Raw genomic sequence first — 21,681 nt, 5'->3', positions numbered from 1 at the left:
GCATTTAAAGAACATTAACCTCGGTAAGGATTCAGACACCCTCCCTTGGGCACAGTCGGTCCTGGGTTAAAATGATAATAAGCGATGATGAATGTTAAGATCATGGGTTAAAAAAAAAAAAAAAAAGGTTTGTTCCCTCCCTACTCCACAACAGGCTTTATGACGGCTTGTGATAAGGTCGAGTTGAGTATAAGGAGCCATACAAGGTAAGAAAGTGGTCTTTTTTTTTTTTCTGTAGACAAGTGTAGTTGTGGTGCCATAAGGTAGGTTGTTAGATCCATCTCAGTGGAATATTATCATTATTATCTTTACATCTCAGGCAATTGGCGGGATCAGTAGTCACAGGGCTTTACCAATCACCAGCGAGCATATGACATTCAACGATGTTCACTTTGTTCGACTGATCATAAAGTTGTTACGGCGTGGATTTAATGGTCATTCAGTGCAGCGATGTGGTGCCACAAGTCACCGTGAGAATGTCTCCATAGGCAGACGAATCATGCGTTAGGAAGGCCGTGCGTGCAGTGGAAGCATGGATGGTGGTAGAATACCTTGAACGCTCGAAGGTGCTACCACCCTCTTTGTGGTGACTGTCGAATGCTTGCTGGCAGTTGCAAGAAGACACAGTCCACCCAAGCCTTCCCATTCGTCTCAAGTGGGATCTCACTCTCTCTCTCGTGTAAGAGGTTTGTCTCTCATTACTTCCTTTCCCCTGTACCTGATTTGTCTCCCACTTAGGTACGTTTCTCCTTCGCAAGTAGTCCCCCATTTGCATTTTTTTGTTTTATCATTATCTTTTCCTGTGCATTATGTGTATACCTCTCTTGCGCCACACGTACACATCAGGTATAACAAGAGTGATAAAATGAACAGCCCAAGGCTGACATTTTGTGAGCGACGACAGAAATATTTTATGATTAGTATTGTGGCACCACATGCTCTTCCATTAGGTCGCCACGGCCGTAAAGAAGTTTCCTTTCTGTGTCTATTTGCCGCGCTGGGAGGAAGAACCGCGCCTTTGCAGCAGACTCTTGGCACCTTCCCAGACATTACGGGTGTTAGTATATTTTTGGGTGTCACCCTCATCCTCGGCTCCTCTGTCTTGGTCGAGGAGGTCATAAACCCTGGGGTTAAGTTTGTGTAATCCTTGGGGTCATGGTAATCCTTGAGAGGATTACGTGTTCTCGTTTGGGATTAGATCCTGTCTCGCTACACACACACACACACACACACACACACACACACACACACACACACACACACACACACATGGGCCTCTTTAGTGTGGCTGTTGGCTTTACTGTCCATCATCAGGAAGGGCTTGCATAGGTTCGAATCCTGGGTGCGGCGGTTGGCCCTCAGGCAATCCCAGTTCTTAACCCTGCCCTCTACGTTGGCCGATACTTAGGAGCCTGGCGTAGGGTGGGTATTGTGTGTGTGTGTAAACACATATAGGAATCAAGACATGGTAACTATATACGAGGTAAGAGACGGGGCAACACTAGTGTAAAACTCTCTCTTCGTAACACACAAATAACAATCATGCTCTTGGGAGTCGACACCGTCCCTAACCCGTCGCCAGAGTCCCACATTAGGAGAATAATTAAGGAGACAAGCTGTCCTCTGGTAATCATGGGAATAGCTTTCAACGAAATTGATAGGTAAATTTTAGCGAGCTGTTAGTGTCCTACATAAGGCCAAAAGTAGAAAATGCTTCTTAAGTTTGGTCATCACCACACGTAGAGAAGCACAAAGACTAATAGAGAAGGTTCAGAGGAGAACATCAAAGATGGTCCCAGAATTAAGAGAGACGAGTCACAGGGAATGGCCAGGAGCGTTAAGTTTGCCCATTTTGGAAGGGAGAAGAGTGAGGGGGTGACCTGATCACAGAGTTTTAGGTTCATACACTTGTTTAATGACAGAAATAGTGGAGAGTTCCTCGATGGATGTACCAGAGGACATTACGTGAAATTAAGGAAAAAAAAAATTTAAAGAGGAACTTTAAAGGTGGATCAGTGAAATATGATGACTGAAGACATGGTTGATTCAGACAGCATACATAGATTTAGGACGTTGTACGATAGGAGAGAATGTTTAAGAGATGGGACTCCACGAGTGTAAAACTTCCTGTACAAAACAAATAGGTAATTACACACACACACACACACACACACACACACACACACACACACACACATATATATATATATATATATATATATATATATATATATATATATATGTGTATGTGTGTGTTTACATATATCATTTTTATGTCGTGATGTGTTTGTTAACGCATTCAGTGCTCTGCGTTTTTGTGTATCTATCTTTGTGGTGAGTTTGTACTTGTGAGTTTATATAGACATGAAAAATGTTTTTGCAGATATGTACATAGTGCTCAGTTCATGTCTATATACCAACGGTGATACAGGGACACGTAGTTAGAGATAGAATTTTCTCTATGTTTCTATATCAATTTTTTATGATTTGGTTGAGGCAACTGGGCAAACCTGGGGTCTTAAGGGGCGTCAGTGGGGCGTTAGCGTGACCCCTCAAGGGTCGCTCAGTGGCCAGGCCGTCATACGCAAGGGTCGTGCAGTCGTGCTCAAGGGTCGTACGGTCATGCTCAAGGGTCGTACGGTCATGCTCAAGGGTCTCATCCTCTTGTTCAGGGGGTGTTAATTGGCTCGCTAGGCGCGGCATAGCACCTCGACATCCCCCCCATCTCTTGGTGAGCAGAGAGGTGGTGGTTGAGAGGGACATGCTGGAGGAGGGAAGGAGAGAGAGAGAGAGAGAGAGAGAGAGAGAGAGAGAGAGAGAGAGAGAGAGAGAGAGAGAGAGAGAGAGAGAGAGAGAGAGAGAGAGGTAACGTACCTCAGGAAGCTGTTAGCGGAGAGTATGAGAAAGCCTCGGCTTAGAGGGTTGTGGGGAGGGTGAGTTGTGTCAGTGGGAGCAGCCGTGTGGGTCTGGGTAGCATACGACAGGTTTGCTTGGCTCTCCTCAACTCTTGTCCACCCTGTACACTTTACATGACCCTGAAGTGTGATGCAGCAAAATGGATTGAATAAATTTCCTGTTGACGACATCACTTGATGTTTGGGTATGTATGAAAATGTATCGTCCAACATCCTCTCAACACCTTAGTGGTCAGATTCCATCTTCCTTGCTGCTGGAAGTTGCATGATGAACGCCACGTAGCGCGCCGTCGGCGGCTCCCGCGTTCGGCCCCGGCTAACGGAAACAGGTAAAGCTATGTATGTGGTAGGTAGGGGAGGGAGAGCGCCCGCCGGGCTAGTGAAGGAGGAAGTCTTGGAGGAAAGAAATGACCAGTGTATCACAAGGGTCCGGGTTCTAGTCCCGGACTGGGTGGTGGGCACCAAGGACCACCACAGCCAACCCAACTGTTCGACCCGACTAGAATCTACACCATTTCAGTGACTTTTTAAGTTTGCTTTTTTGCAGTCAAGAAATGCTTCATCTTCTATACAATTCCTTTCATACTGCCTTAGACTTCGTCCTTTATTTTTTTATTTACATGTCAGCCGGCGGTAGAATGATCATTCGGCGACATTTCTCGTTGTTCTTTGATCATCCCCCGGCAGCCGTGCGATGGACACATGTTCTTACACCCTTACTGCCTCACCTTCATTATTGGTCAACGGGTTTTTTTAAGGAAATGTGCAGCTGGAGGTATTGTGTACGTGCTTTGGTGTGTCGCCTGCGTGTCATCACGGCAGACACGTAGGGATCGTGGTCCGTGGCCCGTCCGTAGTCGGGAGGCACAGTTTAACCTAAGTCATAACCTCGGTCATAACCTTAGTCATAACATTGATCATAAGTCGTTATCTTGGTCAAAACCTCGGTCATGACCTTATTCATAACCTCGGTCATAACCTTGTCATAACCTCGGTCATAACCTTAGTCATACCCTCGGTCAAAACCTCGGTCATCTTCCTTGCTGCTGGAAGTTGCATAACCTCGGTTATAACCTTAGTCAATACCTCGGTCATAACCTTAGTCATAATCTCGGTCATAACCTTAGTCATACCCTCGATCAAAACCTCGGTCATAACCTTATTCATAACCACGGTCATAACCTTTGTCATAACCTCGGTCAAAACCTCGGTCATAACCTTAGTCATAGCCTTAGTCATAACCTCGGTCAAAACCTCGATCATAACCTTTGTCAAAGAAATAAATCAACTCTGAAACATTAGTTCATTTCTTTCCCATCATCAAAAGGTTTGAATCCCATAAGACTTACGACTCCAGTTTGATTTTTATATGCAACTTATTGGTGGAAGAAAAGGCTTTAATCCGAAACTCAACTTGGCTCATAACATGAGGGGAAACTTCGACTTTCGCCAAGGAACTTAATACAGATGTTTTTTGATATTTTCCAAACGGATTTTCCAGCCATTCTTTAACTGCCAATAACTGTGCTGCACTGCTGGCGACACAAGATCGCGCGTATCGACCGTCTGTGTCACTTGCAACTTTTAATTTGATTCTCTTAAGCCCTTGACCACGGTGGTATAAACCCCTGGTACGACAGGGTGCCCTTGAGCACGACGATATGACCTCGGTCGTTATGAACATTGTGCACAACGGTACGACCATTGAGGACAGCGTTACGACCCTTAAGCACGACGGTACGATTCTAAAGTACGGCAGTCCGACCCTTGAACACGGAAGGTACATACCTTGAATATGATTGTTAGGTATATCGGCCTGACCTTTGACCTTACCCATATTACGTTAGCAAGACTCCGCCCACTAGACAGGTGGAACACGGTGTAAGAGTCGTCACTAACGTCTTCCCAACTAGGATGATAACGAGGATATTGAGAGAGAGAGAGAGAGAGAGAGAGAGAGAGAGAGAGAGAGAGAGAGAGAGAGAGAGAGAGAGAGAGAGAGCAGTAATCCGGGATATCAAAATTTCCTCTCTGGATCTCATCTTTTGTGGTTGAGTCTACTATCTTGCTTCAAAAAAAACCTATTTAGAAAATGAATCCAGTGATTTTCATAAGAACGAAATCATAACACTGTAATTATTCAGGTAACTGAAGCAAGAGGACAAGTTGCCTTTACCGTTATCAGTGTACTGTCGTTTCAAAGTTGAATGCCTCGTTGTTGGTAAGTACGCACTGATAGTGAGAAGTGCGTGGAGTCGCCTTCTGATATGGGGTGAGAATGAAGTCTTAACGACGTAAGAACTCGTTTGTTATACCTAAACGACCCCATTGCATAAGGCTCTGCGTTGACCTCCTTACTTAAGGCTTTGGTCACGAGCCAACAACTGTCGGCGGCGGTCAGCGTCATCATACCTCAGGCAGCCTCACCCACATCTGGTGCAGTAGGATGTTTTGCAAATATCATCACAAAGTGCATCATTGATTTCTGGGAGGTTTAGTACGCAGACAAGCTTACTGACAGATATTTTGTGGTCTGATATGAAAGATTAATTTGACGTAACCGTCAGTAAGCATTATCAAGATCATATTATCAGCATTCTAGGAAGTTTTCTAGATTCCACGGTGATTAAGGCGTCCTCATTTCGCTATGTATCGCAGCATAAACAACGAACCAGAATTGAATTAGAAATTCGATTACGCAAATCTTCAATTATTTCGTTATTCACAAACATTTTTATCCGTTTATTATATCTGAAATAGTTGTCTTTTCATGTAATTGTTCAGATCATAGCAGTTTCACATTTAAGGTTTTATGTATTGCTCTTGCCATGCGCGACCATATTCAAAATACATTTCCAATACACTGGGCAAGGTGTATCAGGCGAAATAATGCTGATTTTCAAAAATGCTCAGAATGCGAATGATTAAATTATATATCTTACAGCGTGCTTTTCTGTCATCAGTCATTCAGTATTTGTGATCTGTATAGTGGAAGTAGAGGAGTTGTAGTTTCACATTGGAGCTTTTTTTTAAGCAACTATAAATCATCTTTGAATATCAGAAAATGAGATTGTAACGAATTTTTAAGAAATGAGTTGTCGCATCAGGTTGCCGAACGCACCAACGTCAAATAATTGTTTGTGTGTGCAAATCGCATGACGAGCCTTCCTATCGGTATAGCAGTTGAAATCCACTACAGTATGGAATTTTTCAAATATTCGGCTACTGTTCAATGTTTTGTAAGTGACAAGTGTATTTCCACCCAGAGATTAGAATGAATTTCCTTTAGCATTGTGTAAAATCAAATTACTTCGCGTGTAGTCTTGCGTTAATGCTTTATTCTTTGATACGCTGAATAGTCTGGTTATTTTCACGTTATTCGATTTGATAACTTAGCAACAATCAGTTTCCAGGGCAGGAATTCCTGAGGTGTGGGAGCCACCGTGATTTTGGCTTGGGAAAATTAGAACTCGTTATCGTACAAGTGAAGGTTTAATGGTAGCTATTGTGCTCCTTGAAATGGTAACGGTGATTGTAGTTGTCTTGGGAGATTTAATGGTAACGATAATGGTGGGCTCATTACAGTAATATTATAAAGCTTATGGTGAACACATCTGGTAGCTCCCCCTGCCTTACTTGATTCGAAGAGCACATTTCCATCGCACAGAATTACTATTCTCCTCATGATGAAATAGTAAATTATACATTTGGTTAAGATTAGTTATGATCAGTGTTGTAGCTGCAGCTGAATGGCAGATGTGATATCACTAAAATTATGGACACTTGATGAACAACTGCATGCATGTTTAGACTTTTACCTCGCTATGTAGTTCTGTCGGACGCATGTTATAGATAAGTATTTCCTAATGAATCAGCTTTTGACGTACAAATATTAAGCAAAAATATGCTCAACTAAAGAGTAAAGATTATAGCATGAATATGGATTTACGTTTACTACATACATGAACAAACTGTGTAGTCTCTAATGTTCCATTTTCTGTTGTCAGGCGAAACTTTTTCATGTTTGAGTAATGGCCTGTGTATCATGTTCGTGGCTGAGTATATTTGAAACTCTTTACCCGCCCGCGTGCGTTGTAAAACGCCACGCATTTTTATGTGTCTCATATTCTGATGATGTCTTCTGACTCGAAGCGATATCGTTATTGAGCTATCATGTCGTCAAAATGTGTCAACGAAGTAGATGGGATGGTGTTGGGCGCGTGATGGTGATGACGTCACTACGCTCCGCCCCTCGGCCACTATAAGAGAAGGTCCACGTGTGTGTGGAAACTCAGTGCGCCGCCGGCAGTACGAAAGTGGTGGTGGATGATCGTGATGCTCTACGAGAGATTGTTTTGTGCTGGCGAAACCAATTGATCTATTGATTAAAGCTGACTGGTGAATCTTCTGGCTTTAAGAAATATTAGAGTCTGGTAGACAGTGGCATGAAAGAATTTGATTATAGTCCCAAAAGACCGTCAAGAGAATTAATGAGTTTTCTCATCTCTCACAGCTTTAGGAAACGATGAAGTGCTTGTAATCAAGCGTCATGTACATAATGAACCGACACTTGTGCAGAATACACCATTTACTTACGTAGAATACAAACTGTGCATAAAAAAGTGGTGTCCATATTTTTCGTGTAGAAAGAGTTTGTTTTGCCTTTCCCGCAGACAAAAATGATTACGAAAACAGTAGACGCATAGTGCAGCGTTGTATATAGTAACTTGTGTATGTTTGATGAAGTACATCAGCTTAGAAACTGATGTAACAAGTTATCTTACTGTTTGACTTCAAAGTATACGTAGCAATACAGCTTCAGTAAACTGATGGAATGAAGATAATTACAAAAGTCAGGTGTATCTTTGTATAGACCTTGTGATGCGGTAACGAATGCGAACTGTATTCTTTTTTTACTCATATTCATAGTACAGAAACTAAAGAATTCAAAGGTGTTTCGTTCTTGCATGACATGCTGAGCATCATGTTGAAGAGGTTGGACAGTGTGTGTACAAGTTCCCTTCAACAGCTGTGGAACTTGATGAGTTCATTCGCTTTAATTATCCTGGTGTTGTTTTACTAGTATAATTAACGCAGGTCGTATGAGGTAAAATCTGTTTCCCCCATAGTAGTATGTTTCTTGCGCCTGCAACAGGTTTACCAGTACATGATGTGGACTTAAGAGAAAGCAGGGGAGTGTTTTTATCCCCCTCCTAGAAAAATCCCCCACTCCCTAACATGCAACAGGTTCCCCTGTATGAATAATGTAGGCCTAGTGAGAACATAAACATTGCCCTATTGCATGTAAGATCTCTCCGCGCAGCAGATCCAGTTAATGTTGTAGAGCTTGAGACGATTTTATTTTTATAGTAAAACCTCATTCTTGAAATGGATTATCGTATAGTGCAGTTAATGCCTAGCGAGGCGCTTAAAAAAAAGGAGAAAAAGTTCATATATTCCGCAGCAGAATCCAGCTTCCCTCTCCCTGCATCGGACAGCGACGGTGGGTAAGGAAACGTGGGTTGGCGAGTCCAGAGATTTACGAGGTTGGCCCGCCGGCGTCGGCCTCCCCCTCTCCCACTGTACATCACCTAACCTAGTCTGGTGGTCTGGTGGCTCTTGTCTGCTCGGGTCCTCCCTGATCCTGCCACGCGTTCACTACCACAAATACATATTCCAGTGATATAAATATTACCTCCAGATCCTACCATCTGATGTCATTTTGATGACCACTGACCAGAGTATCTTTGTCATTTGTTAATTTGAGACTTAAGACGTTATTTTGTTATTTAGTGTTATGTCGTTAAACCAAAGCACCTTCATGTTTATAAAAGACCAACGGATGTTTTTTACGTTTTGAATGATTTGAGATTGAAGCATCATGTATTGGTGAGAAAAGGCCAGCGCATTTTGTTATAGTAATAATGACGAGAAAAAAGAACGTGTTCTTGTTAATGATGATTTTTAAATCCCACGCATTTCTGAATTATTATTATTATTATTATTATTATTATTATTATTATTATTATTATTTTTATTATTATTATTCAACCCTGTACTCCTCTTATAGATCTCCTGTGGCTTCAGGGCTTCTCTACAATTGGCAGCAGGGAAATGATTGGACTTGTTTGGAGTGAGAAGTCCTTTGACAGGATTATTTTTCTGGAGGCCAATATGATTTCATCTTGGCGTGGAAACTGGTTGATGCTCAGCACCTTAGATAATACCGTAGAGGTTGAGTAAGATTTTCATCTTAAGACACCAATAGGGTGGAAAGCATTGAGCCCAGACGGGATGTTTGAGAGACCCTTTTACGCAAGCATGGATAAAATCAGCACCCGAGGCGACCTGGTGTGTCACTTGAAGCCTCCGAACTTAACCCCTCACGTCAAAGACCCCGAGTCATCAGGCTAAATTTACTTCCCGGTCTGAAATTACGGTCCTTTGGACACCACGTTGCCTGAGTTTCTGTTGGCTGACACATCATTACCCGGCGCCTAAAGTGGCGGCAGCAGAACACTTGAGGTGATCCCCGGGGGTAGGAACGTGAGGTCCAGCAGATGGAGGTCCTCCGAGTAAACTTTTAGAATTCTTAGTTAGCCTCCCGAGTTACGCTTGAGACTGGGAATCTTGGAAGGGTTGTAGAAGACTGGGAATCTTGGAAGGGTTGTAGAAGACTGGGAATCTTGGAAGGGTTGTAGAAGACTGGGAATCTTGGAAGGGTTGTAGAAGACTGGGAATCTTGAAGGGTTGTAGAGGGTTAACGGGTGTTTTGAATGTGTCGGTCATCCTCACGTAACTCAATTTGATACTGATTTCTCCTCAACGATGTGAAAACAGTTAGGTGATACTGTGATTCAATGAAAGGTTGGCAATAAAGAAGTTTTTTGTTATCTGGCTAAAACTGAAGGGCGAAGAGTGGCTTGATCGAGAAACTAAGAAGTGTATGTGAAGTGCTTGCTCTTCCAAGACTCTTCGGTGGCGCCCGCTCGCCGAAGTAAACAAAGTCCGTAAGGTGTAAAACTAACTCCATTTCGAGGTAAACTTTCAGTTGTGTTGAGATCAAAGGTGAACACGATTGTTCGCAGAGAACATTGATAAAACAAGGAATTAATCCCTCAATGATATTAGGAGTCCAATCCGGAGACCATCATCATACGGACAGACAAGGTCTATTTTGAATGGTCATAAAATCCTGTCGTGAAGATCCTTTTCATACGGATTATATATAGAAAACGTAGTCCTGAAGATGTGAAATTTCGCTGCTCAAGTGGAAATTTTTTCTCATCATTGCTTGTGAGGGGCAACCCGACCCACCATGGCCATTCTTAACTCGTGTTGTTGTTGGCGGTCTGTGCGGAGGGGAAGTTACGCATGTGCCATGTATTCCCTGGTAAGTACTTCTTCACGTACCCGGTGTACTGAAGGAAGCCTCCATGTTATGAACATAGATCGTGATTTGGTCACTGATTGTGAAATGTGTCTTAGAGTGTGTTCATAGAGTGTATCTTGCGAGTGTGTTCATAGCGGGTAGTGTATCTTGCGAGTGTGTTCATAGCGCGTAGTGTATCTTGCGAGTGTGTTCATAGCGCGTAGTGTATCTTGCGAGTGTGTTCATAGCGCGTAGTGTATCTTGCGAGTGTGTTCATAGCGCGTAGTGTATCTTGCGAGTGTGTTTAGAGCGTGTACTTTTGGTTAGAAGTGCTATAGAGTGATCTTGTAGTAATCCAGGATACATATTTCGTGTATAACTTTACAATGTTGATGAAACTTGTGAACCTATGTCTCTCTTCACATATCTTGCAAGCACAGGGAACTAACAGTCCCACCGTCTATGAAGAAATAATACTTGTTAGATGTATAGATGAATTGATAGATAATGAGTAAGTATATGCACGTATACTGTAACTGTACATGAGCATATATCTTGAACAATTGTGTATTACATTTGTCTTAAAAATCCCTTACTGTCATCATAAAGCTTATCAAGTACAGGTAATAAACAAATGGTATGTCATTATTTCCTGGCAGATATATATATATATATATATATATATATATATATATATATATATATATATATATATATATATGTGTGTGTGTGTGTGTGTGTGTGTGTGTGTGTGTGTGTGTGTGTGTGTGTATTCCTATTAGTCCACGGGGAAAATTAAACACGATAAGTTCCTAAGAGCACTTTCGTGTAATAATCACATCATCACGGGAGACACAAAAGAGAAATATAACAGCCAGTTGATATACAACGAAGATACGTAGCTAGGACGCCATTTGGTAAACATAACATATATATATATATATATATATATATATATATATATATATATATATATATATATATATATATATATATCAGTTGTTGATTAATTTGCTGATGTTATGTCACAATTTCCTTCAGGTAAGTTGACTCAATTTTGAAATTATCATAGTGAAATATAGTACGTTATGGGATCTGCGTTGTCATTCAATGATTTTGGTTTCTGGATTGTGATTCGGTTTCTAGTTTCCAATATCTCACTTCCAGTTTCTTGCCCTTGTTTTCTATTTTTTGGATTTCTTTCTGGGTTTCTGATGTCTTGTCTGAAAGCTTCTTCGTGCAAAGCAGTGGGGCATGTCTGTATTTCTGTCCGTAAGTACACACGCGTGTCTTCCTGACCTTATGTACACGACATCTCGTACGTTGGTCATTACACATGGACGAAACATAGACAGGCTTTATATTTTCAAGGACGGCGCCAAAGTTCACGGTCGTAATGTGACGTTCACTGAGGGTACGAAGTCATATGTAAGAGACAAACGTGTTTTTACAATTTGTTTCAGATTTTTTTTGTTTTGTTTGCTCTTACTACTTTTGTTTTATACAATTTACTAGAGTCGGTTCCACGTCTTCTTCATTCTTATTCATGGTATTTGTCCTTGAATAAATCATTCATGAATTATCATTATCATTCACACAAATACACTGGTGCGCGCGCGCGCTAACAGACACACACACACACACACACACACACACACACACACGAACGCAGGGAGAGACACACGGAGAAGCAGACAAAAGGATATGTTCCCCTCCAGCAAGCACACACACATTCAACAACAGCTGCATATCAAAAAATTACTTCTGCCCAGGGACCCAGAGAAAGTCCGCCTTTTGTAACGCTTTCATCCCGTTTATTCCTACGCTGCTCCGCGAGTAGCGAACCTTGCGAGCCCTGCTTGAGAATGACATAACTGTCCTTAAGTACGACGGTACGACACTTGAGCACGGCATTATGGTCCTTGAGTGCGAGAGTAAATCCCTCGAGCATGCCATTGCGATCATTGAGTACGAAGGTACTACCAGTGAGCGCCACATTACGATCCTTGCCGACAGACGGTACGACCCCTTGAGCATGACATTTAGTACGACGCTACGACCCTTCAGCGCATTACGGTCCTCGAGTACGACGGTGTAAGACCATAGTGCACTTAACATGACGATCCTTGAGTACGACGCTACGATCCTTGGAGTATACGATATGACGATCCATAAAGTACGACGACAGTACAAGCGCTAAGCACGATAATACGATCCTCGAGTACGACAACACGACCCCAGAATACCACACACACACACACACACACACACACACACACACACACACACACACACACACACGCTCTTCACTGACCCTTGGTATTATAACGTTACTCCCATCCTAGTAATATTTTGCCTTGGTCCAGCGGGCATGGGAACAAGACAAACACACACACACACACACACACACACACACACACACACACACACTCACTCACTCACAAAAAGCTGGAAATACTGTACACATCTGTGGATGCAGAAATCCATCCTGCGTCGCCAGTGCTGGGGCATATTCACAGAGTGGTGGAGGAGGGCATGTTTTCTACTTTACAAAAACCTTTCTCTCTCTCTCTCATAAGCTGCGTTTTATGTGATTGCTCAAGCGGAGGAAATTTGCTCTCGTCGGGTTTGTATTCGTCGCTCAATGAAAAAGTAATGTGTGTAATAGAGAAGCATTTGCTTATTCTCTTCTTAATGGGAAGGTGTGGAGGGTTTTCAAGGGGTTTCTTCACTGCTGGGATAGTTTTGAATCGTACGTTGGAAAGGCTGAGAAAATAAGTGTGGTGGGTACGTATGTCTGTGTGTGAACAGGATGCGAATTTCATCATAATATACAGAAAACGAGATACCTATCAGGAGGGAAGACAAGAATGAATTGGTAATGCTCTTCGGTACAAACTGTATGTAATCTCGTATTTAAGGGTAAGCTTCTTCACTAGTATTGATAAAACATGCATTAGTATACGATGATATTGAGCGTGAGAACGTTGAGTGGCCACGTATGGTGGAAATTTATTGGGAATAACTTTGTTGATCGCTTGACTTTAACCTCATTAACTCCAGGGGTGTTACTGAAGCCGCCAAGATTACACTTTATACCCGCCACCCTCTCAGTCTTTAATAGTTACTTACGATATTAACGAAAATTCTAAAGTCAATAACGTTCTCATCACCTGTGTGGCTTGTATGTGATATAACATCCATGAGCCAGAAGGGTATATATATATATATATATATATATATATATATATATATATATATATATATATATATATATATATATATATAGACGATAGTGCTAATAGCTGACATTGATATTCAAGATGAACTGCAGTCTGAGAAAGAAAGCGGGTAATGGTAACCATGAGAGATTTGATTATATGAAAATAAAAAAGGAAGTCACCCACCAGTTGTGTATGAACTCGCCGTAAGCCCACGGAAGGTCATGGGAATATTGCATAACCTTTGACCCAGAGATGACAGGTGTTCCCCGAGTGGACATGGAATACGTTATGTGTTGGTGCCGGGTTTGTTACGCTCTGGGGAGCCGTAGCGAAATGGCCGTAGTAAATCCAGAAGCTATATTCATGGAGGGACAGAAAACACGTATTATCAGACCTGAACACGACGGTACAAAGGTCAGGCCATTATGCCATAGGCATATCCTATGTTTGACCCAACGACAGTCAGTAGCAAAATGACATTAATTTCGGAAACTGTGACAATTGCCAAACATACTTGTTTACAATGTTCGATTTGTGTGCTGGTTGGTTGGGGCTTTTAGGGCAATCAACTGCCTAGTTCGTTAAGATCGTCAGCATATTGTTAAAGCCACTAGTTGAAAAATCTTGAATACCTCCTTCAGGTGTTCAAGATGATTTTAAGACTATGCGTGTTTTTACTGTATATATGGTCATTACTGAGCCCTAGATGGGTATATATTTGATTTGTATATGTCATTGAAATCATAGAGGAGCATCATATTGTCGTGTAAGATATTGATGCTTTATCTTCCTTTGTTCTTCTGGACAGATTTATTCCTGTATTTGGTTATCAAAAAAATAAGTCTGTCTCTCCAGAGATTCAATATCTTGAATATGTTTATTCACTTAGAGAGAGGGGGAAAAAATGTCGAAGTTAATTCCCTCTGTATCGTTTGCTGTGAGTTCCTGTTATTGGCAGAATATTGTTTAGGCCAAGGCTCGACGAAATTGACTTTTGGGTTTCCCCCACATTTATATGTCAAGAACGTAGGCAGCTGATATTTACCGACACAGGGATGCAAATCTCTCTGTCCACATCAATATACCACAGATACCCGATTTTCTTTCCTTTTGTTAGTGAGGCTAATGTAGTGGAGAACGAACTTGATGGAAATATCTACTATTGTGGAGTCTTTTGACAAGAGTTCGAAACATATGAAAATAAAAGCGAGACTATTTATATGAAAAGAGCGAGACTATTTATATCATGGAGGAGAGCCTAGTGTTCATATTGAGAACGTCGGAAAACAGAGAACTCGGAATCTATGCTCTCAACAACCCAGCCATGCTCGATGATACGAGGAACTACCAAAAAGAAAAAACCTGGAGAGCAAACTTCAACTACACACACCTCACCTTCCCTGATTCCCACGCCTCCTCAGCGACTTTACGGCGTGACACCAACCCGAACTGACCGCGGCCTCTCTACCCGCTGGTTCAAAGTCTCCCAACATCACCTCGTCAGTCATTCCCTCTCAAGTTTCCGAGATCTAAACTCGAGAGTGTGAATCTTCCACATGCGTATGTGTTCAAGTTTTAGGTTCACCTGATGACGGCCAGTGCTTGGTAGAAACGTTGTGTTACTCTAAATAGTTCTGTAGTGAAACAAGAGTGTTAAGGTGAGAGTTAAGGGCACTATAAGATAATAGAAAAAAACTTGTAAACAGTGAATATATAGTGGTCTTTAACAAATGTCAAAATGAAAATATTCCTGCTGAGTACACACACACACACACACACACACACACACACACACACACATATATATATATATATATATATATATATATATATATATATATATATATATATATATATATATATCGTTTCCTCCAGAAATCATCAGTCTTTTTCTGTTGTCATTAATGTCTAAAAGTTTTATCATTTTCTTTCTTACCTTTCACTGTTTTTGTACGATTCATTTTTAACTTTTAACTTTCCTATATTTTTGGCATTCCGTTGGTACATGTTGCGGGATAATACTGCAGCAGCTTCAGGTGTCACATACTGGGAGCAGGTCTCCTCACATACGAAGTGACCTCGTCGAAGAATTGTCTCGAAATGGCGATTCCCGTTGAAGGAGGAATGATGATGCCACACCCCAACACCTTTTTTACTTTTATCCTCTGCAGTTTGTTATTCTTCTGAACTTCCAAGCTCCCATCTGGCTAACAATTAACATTAATCATTTTTTTTTCATCTCGTCCTTAAAGTCATTGAATTACACCTCTGGTTTATAGATATACTGCTAGATTAATAGCTTCTCTGTCCTCAGCATCTGCTGTTTCATCCCCGGAGATTCTCCAAGAATATCAGGGGAAGAAGAGGAATTATTTTTTCCCCCTCGTACGGTATCTAAATGGCATCGCCAGGGTGAGGATGAACCCTGACGGAAGCCTGGCACCTCATCCAGGTCTCCTCAGAAGGCTCGAGAAATTCGGCTGTCCCGCCGTCCGTCTGTTCGTACAGGAGCCATTTATCCGGAGGGTTATCATTATAGAGTTAGCCTCCGTCTGACCGGCCGGTCTTTATGGCAGGGCGGGATTTTATCTAAAAATATGATGGTCTCCGGTCGTTCACCGTAAAGTATTGAAGAAAATGGGAGATAGTGTGAGAGATGGACATGGATAGTGGCGCTAGTGTCTATTTCTCGCTCTATCACGCATATATATATATATATATATATATATATATATATATATATATATATATATATATATATATATATATATATATATATGTGTGTGTGTGTGTGTGTGTGTGTGTGTGTGTGTGTGTGTGTTCTCACATCTTTTGGGCATTTTACACGTCCATCTTTAATATACAAGTCACCTACATCTTTTTATCTACGTTTATGAAGCCTAATTTTTTCCCCTGTTCATTCATTACTTCCCTCGGGCTTTAGAAACATTCTTTCTCACATTCTTCTGTTGTGTATATTTCTTTTTCTGTCCTTTTTCCTTGTCTTCCTACACATTCGTTTTCCTCCACGACCTCTTATTGTCTCATTCCAGGAAGCAGGGATCACCGGACCTCATATTTCCCGGTAGGAAAGCCCGCGTCCCAGAACTTGTGTGTCAGAACCCTGTATTGTGACACACACACACACACACGCACACACACACACACACACACACACACACACACAGGGGATCTCCCCAGGTTGGAAAGCCTGCGGCACCAGAGTCAGTTTACAGGGACACCTTTAGATTGAGAAGTTCTTCTACTTCGCCTGGGTAGAAGTTCTTCTACTTCGCCTGGGTAGAAGTTTCTGTGTGAGTGAGAAGTTCACCCAAGGCGGGGCTGCATAGATAATCGTTAGTGGACAAAAAGGAGTAGAATGTCGTCGCTCAACTTCTCATTCCGAGGGATTCCATTTCCCTGCTACTGATTTCAGAGCAGCCTTGAATCTGCGGGAGCGCCATAAAAAGTTTAGGGAATGATGATATTGTATCGAATGTATCGCAATAGTTCACATTGGTGCGCGTGATCTAGTATTTGCTGAATATATATATATATATATATATATATATATATATATATATATATATATATATATATATATATACTAAAATTTGATTGATGATTTTCAGTATTCGTCATTCTTTCTTGCGTAGGTTTTGGCACATTACTCCATTCATCATCGTACATACACTGAATTTTTATCTTTACCAGTTTCACTTGTTTTCACACGCCTGTTCATCCTTCATCCTCACGGAGGAAGGAAGGAAGGAAATGCACACAAGGTGGCAGGAGTCTTTCCCTGGTAAACACCAACACCCAGGCTGCAGGTAGGTGCTATCCCCCCTTCCTGAGCACCACGTCTGGCCAGGCCACGTCGCTGGGTTATATTCCGTCTCGGACTTCCTCGAGTTGTGACAAGGGCGCTAGCAAGAGGCAGGCACACGGTGGTGATACAGACTGTTGAATTGTGTCTGGACCAGCGTCGTAAAATGAGAGCGTTGCCAGGATATCGCCGGAGAAAGAGGCTAGATTGTTTGGCATCTTTGTCATATACTGGTTTCGAGTATTGCAGGGGAGGTGTCTAGTCTTATTCCTGGGTTTGTTTGGTGGGTAGAGAAACAGACGAACGTAATATTTTTTTTTTTCTAATGTACATATCCTTAGCTTATGTTTTGCTTTGTTAGTGTTCCCGTGTTTGTACGAAGCGTACGGGGCGTCATGGCCGTCCCTATGTATAAAAAGGGCCCACTAGGTCCAAATCAAGATGGTATTTTTTTGCGAAGGATCTTCGTGCTAGAGTGTTGGACTAGGCTAGCTGCTGGAGGCCGCCGTCATCAGCAGACATATCATCTCATTGTCAGTTGACGTCGTCTCGTCTTAGTCGACAGCCCCACCATACTTTTTCTACTTGTTTAGTACTTCATGTCTTAATTTTATTTTGAGATTCTTCCGTCCATCTTCCTTTATCTTGTTCCTCGGGACGGTGGATATTCTTACCCTCAACTTCAGGCACAATAACGGGAGTCTTGTGTTGTGAGGAGGAGGGGTGGGTGGTTTAAAGAGTTCTTGGAGCGAAAATGTGAGACAGGAGACGAAATTTCATGTCTGTGTGTGTGTCTCTGTGAGGTTGGCTGAGATATTGGAGAAATGCTTTACAAGGACGTGCGTGGACGATTGAGTCGTTTAATATGAAGCGTCTCTCATTCATCCACGGCCTCCGAGGGGCGTCCTGCAGTTCCCCCCCGCAGGTCTGGGAATATTAATATCCGTAGCGCGACGGTACGACCCTCGAGCACGGCGGTGCGACCTTCGAGCAGGACGATGTTATTAATAATAAACCTTGAGGACGACGGTACGACCCTTGAACACAGTGGATATTACCACCCTTGAACATGATGCAACTAGTCTCCTGCACACGATCTCTCGCCCGTGCCTTCGACGTTTCCTTGCACGTCAGAGAGAGACATGTTTTCCATCGATCTCTGTTTTTTTTTTTTCCAGGGTGAAGTCGTGAGTCTTCTGACGTCAGGTCTAACGCTGCAACAAGGTTGTTGATATCATCGTAGGGTCGGGTGTGCCTTTGAAATACAAGAGAAAAAGTCATAATATCCTCGCGTTCTTTGGCATTTGTTTTGTATATGTGATGCTCTGTGTGTGTGTGTGTGTGTGTGTGTGTGTGTGTGACGTAAACTAGTTACCACTTTACCCCGAGAATCCAACCCTGGACCATTTGAGTAACAGCCAGGTAGCGTAACCCCTCCAGGCCACGATGAGCGAAACAGCATATTCTCCGCGGCCTGGGGGTTTGGCTACCTGGCTGCCACACTCATGTTCCGGGGTTCGATTCTCGAAATAGATTTGGATATTTTTTTCCTGAGCCTAATGTACTTTCACAAGTCTTTTTGTTATTGTTGTTGTCTGTTGGTAACTATCTTTAATTAACTCCTGACTTTGATTTGATTTTGATCAAATGTGTAAGTACAAGGGAAAGATTTGTTTCAAATAGATTTTTTTCTTAAGAATAAACTCTAGAAAACAAATCAAGGCACTGAAAAAATATTCAGATTGCGGTACAAATGATAGATTTAATATGTAACAAGCGAGAAAAACCATAAATGGCAGGCCAGTAATTGTTTATTCATTTATTTATCTATTCATTTTACATTTCTATCCCGTTTGTGCCGCAATTTGGATATTTTTTTCGGTACCTTGATTTTAGTTTAAAGTTCTTAAAGATGATATGTTTACATACTTAAAGCAAATCTTTCCCTTGTATTGACTTTTGTGTTGAGATAGAGGTCAGAAATGTCATTCTTAGCCGTACAACTTTAAAAATCTTTCCTGCGGACTTAACTCATTCCTTCAGCAAGTATTCCAGAATTGTATATATTCTTTTCTTATGTTTCTCATTTTCCCTTGAAGATTCTCATCAGTTTGGTCAAATATTTTCTTAAATAACGTCATCTTCTATGTACCTTCCATGAACAGTTTTCTATTTCACAGGAGTTTCTCCTAACATTGTTTTTTTTTTCTTGTCATTTTCTGTATTCGATTTTGCTGTGTGGTTGGGAGCTTTGAAGTCCTGGACCTGTCATCTGCGCCCTCTCTCTCTCTCTCTCTCTCTCTCTCTCTCTCTCTCTCTCTCTCTCTCTCTCTCTCTCTCTCGGGAGAGAGAGAGAGAGAGAGAGGAAAGGAGGACTAAGGGGTTTCCTTTAGTCCGGCGGGACCCACCTTCAATGAGGAGATAGAATAATACACCAAGGGACAACACAGAGCTAATCCACTGGACGGGAGTACACACACACACACACACACACACACACACACACTCATACACACACACAAATACGGTCTTTGTTCTTTCTTTGCCTGTAATTTTTTTTTTTTTTTAGGGAACTATACTTTGGGACGCGTTGAGCACGACGGTACGACCCTAGAGGACGACGGTACGACTCATGGGCACGACGGTTCTATCTGTAGGTATGATATTGCTAAACCTTTGACTTGGACCTTGAGGGTAAAGTCAGAAAGGCTCGCCCACCATACCCAAGGGTCGTACCGTCGTGCTCAAGGCCAGGCAACGGTCATAATTTAAGAGATCGATCCTCCGCTCAGTTTCTCGAAGTTTCTATTTTTCATTTTTATTTCATTTTTAGATAATTTCGGTATGTGTGTGGTGTGTCTGTCTGTCTGTCTCTCTGTCTGTGTCTGTGTGTTATCTCCAGTCTAGAATATTCATGTGAGTCTAATGAAATTTTGCATATATAATACTCTAGGGTGGGAGACCATTTTTCATCCTTTCATTTCAGGTCTCCGCAGGTCTCGGCTGCCTCCTCGAAAGGTCACACGAACGCCTGGTGTGACCCCTCCCTCCCCCACAGGTCACTCTAACGCCAGCCATGACCCACCCCCACACAGGTCACACTGACGCCAGGTCTGACCAACCACAGGTCACTATAACGTTAGGTTTGATCCTCCACAGGTCATACTAACGCCAGGTTACACCCCCCCACAGGTCACACTGACGCCAGGTCTGACCAACCACAGGTCACACTAACGCCAGGTTTGACCCTCCACAGGTCACACTAACGCAAGGTTTGACCCCCACAGGTCACACTAACGCCAGGTTAGACCCCCCACAGGTCACACTAACGCCAGGTTTGACCCCCCACAGGTCATTCTAACGTCAGGTCTCCTCCCCACAGGTGTACTACCTGGTGCTGGTGGTTCTACTGTGGGAGTACCCACAGCAACAGTCGGACAGTGTGTTCTTCACTGACCCGGACCACCGCCGCCACCACCACCACCCAGGTCAGTGCCAGGTCACGCCTCAGGTCACCGCTGTCCTCCGCCAGTCGAGAGTGGTCACGTCCTCCTAAGGTCACCTTCAGCCTCAAGTGTCATGTCAGCGCCGGTGTCATGTTCGCTGTCGTTGTCACGTCACTGTCGTACTTTCATCGTGGCACTCTGATGTCACTGTTAATCATGTTACTGTTGTCATGTCACTTCCGGTCTTGAGTCACACTGATGTGACGCCTCGTGTTACGGTCTGGGTGCACACGTCACGTCGTCTTACGCTTTCACTGCTACCGTCTTCTCACTTGTCATGTCTGTGTCATATGACTGCCTGTCTTGTCAGTCATGTCACTGCTATCATTTTCCGTCTTGCCACTGTCATATCAGTCTGTCATGTCGTGTTCTGTCTCGTCATTGTTATATCAGTATGCCATATCATTTCCAGTCTTATCGCTGTCATGTCATTTTGCCTTCATTTGGTGTTGTCACTTTCGCTTCAGTCTCATTTCCCCTTCCACTGTCATGTCATTCTGCCACAATATTGCTCCTTGTCAGAGTCGTTATTGACCTTCGGTCGTGTCACACTGACATACACCCGCCACACTCGCTTTCATTACGTTTTTCACTGTTGGTTGCACGTAAAGTGCACTCGGTATCACTGCCAGGTAACAGACAAAGTCACAGTTGAGCTCAGTTGCTCCTACAGTAAGTTACTTATTGCTCGTTTTCAAAGGGGACTGGCGTCATCGCTCTCTCTCTCTCTCTCTCTCTCTCTCTCTCTCTCTCTCTCTCTCTCTCTCTCTCTCTCTCTCTCTCTCTCTCTCTCTCTCTCTCTCTCTCTCTCTCTCTGCAGTGAGCGCCACGCGCATAC

General features: G+C 42.6%; 1 protein-coding gene across 3 annotated transcripts in view; it reads left to right on the top strand.

The window, feature by feature from the left end:
- The first annotated feature begins 7,208 nt into the window (after positions 1–7,208).
- Positions 7,209–21,681, top strand: part of LOC139756361 (uncharacterized) — an 84,819-nt gene continuing 70,346 nt past the window's right edge. For 2 of the 3 annotated variants that reach the window (XM_071675728.1, XM_071675726.1), the window contains exons 1-3: positions 7,219–7,313; positions 9,756–10,308; positions 20,720–20,825. In XM_071675728.1, coding sequence (XP_071531829.1) covers positions 10,234–10,308; positions 20,720–20,825 — 181 coding nt within the window. In that variant the 5' untranslated portion in view covers positions 7,219–7,313; positions 9,756–10,233. Of the gene's footprint in view, positions 7,314–9,755; positions 10,309–20,719; positions 20,826–21,681 lie in introns of all 3 variants that reach the window. The other variant, XM_071675727.1, reaches the window with a different exon arrangement.

The sequence above is a fragment of the Panulirus ornatus genome, chromosome 21 (assembly GCF_036320965.1).
Source record: "Panulirus ornatus isolate Po-2019 chromosome 21, ASM3632096v1, whole genome shotgun sequence".
NCBI classification, from domain to species: Eukaryota; Metazoa; Arthropoda; class Malacostraca; order Decapoda; family Palinuridae; genus Panulirus; species Panulirus ornatus.
This window is presented reverse-complemented; position numbering and strand designations above follow the sequence as displayed.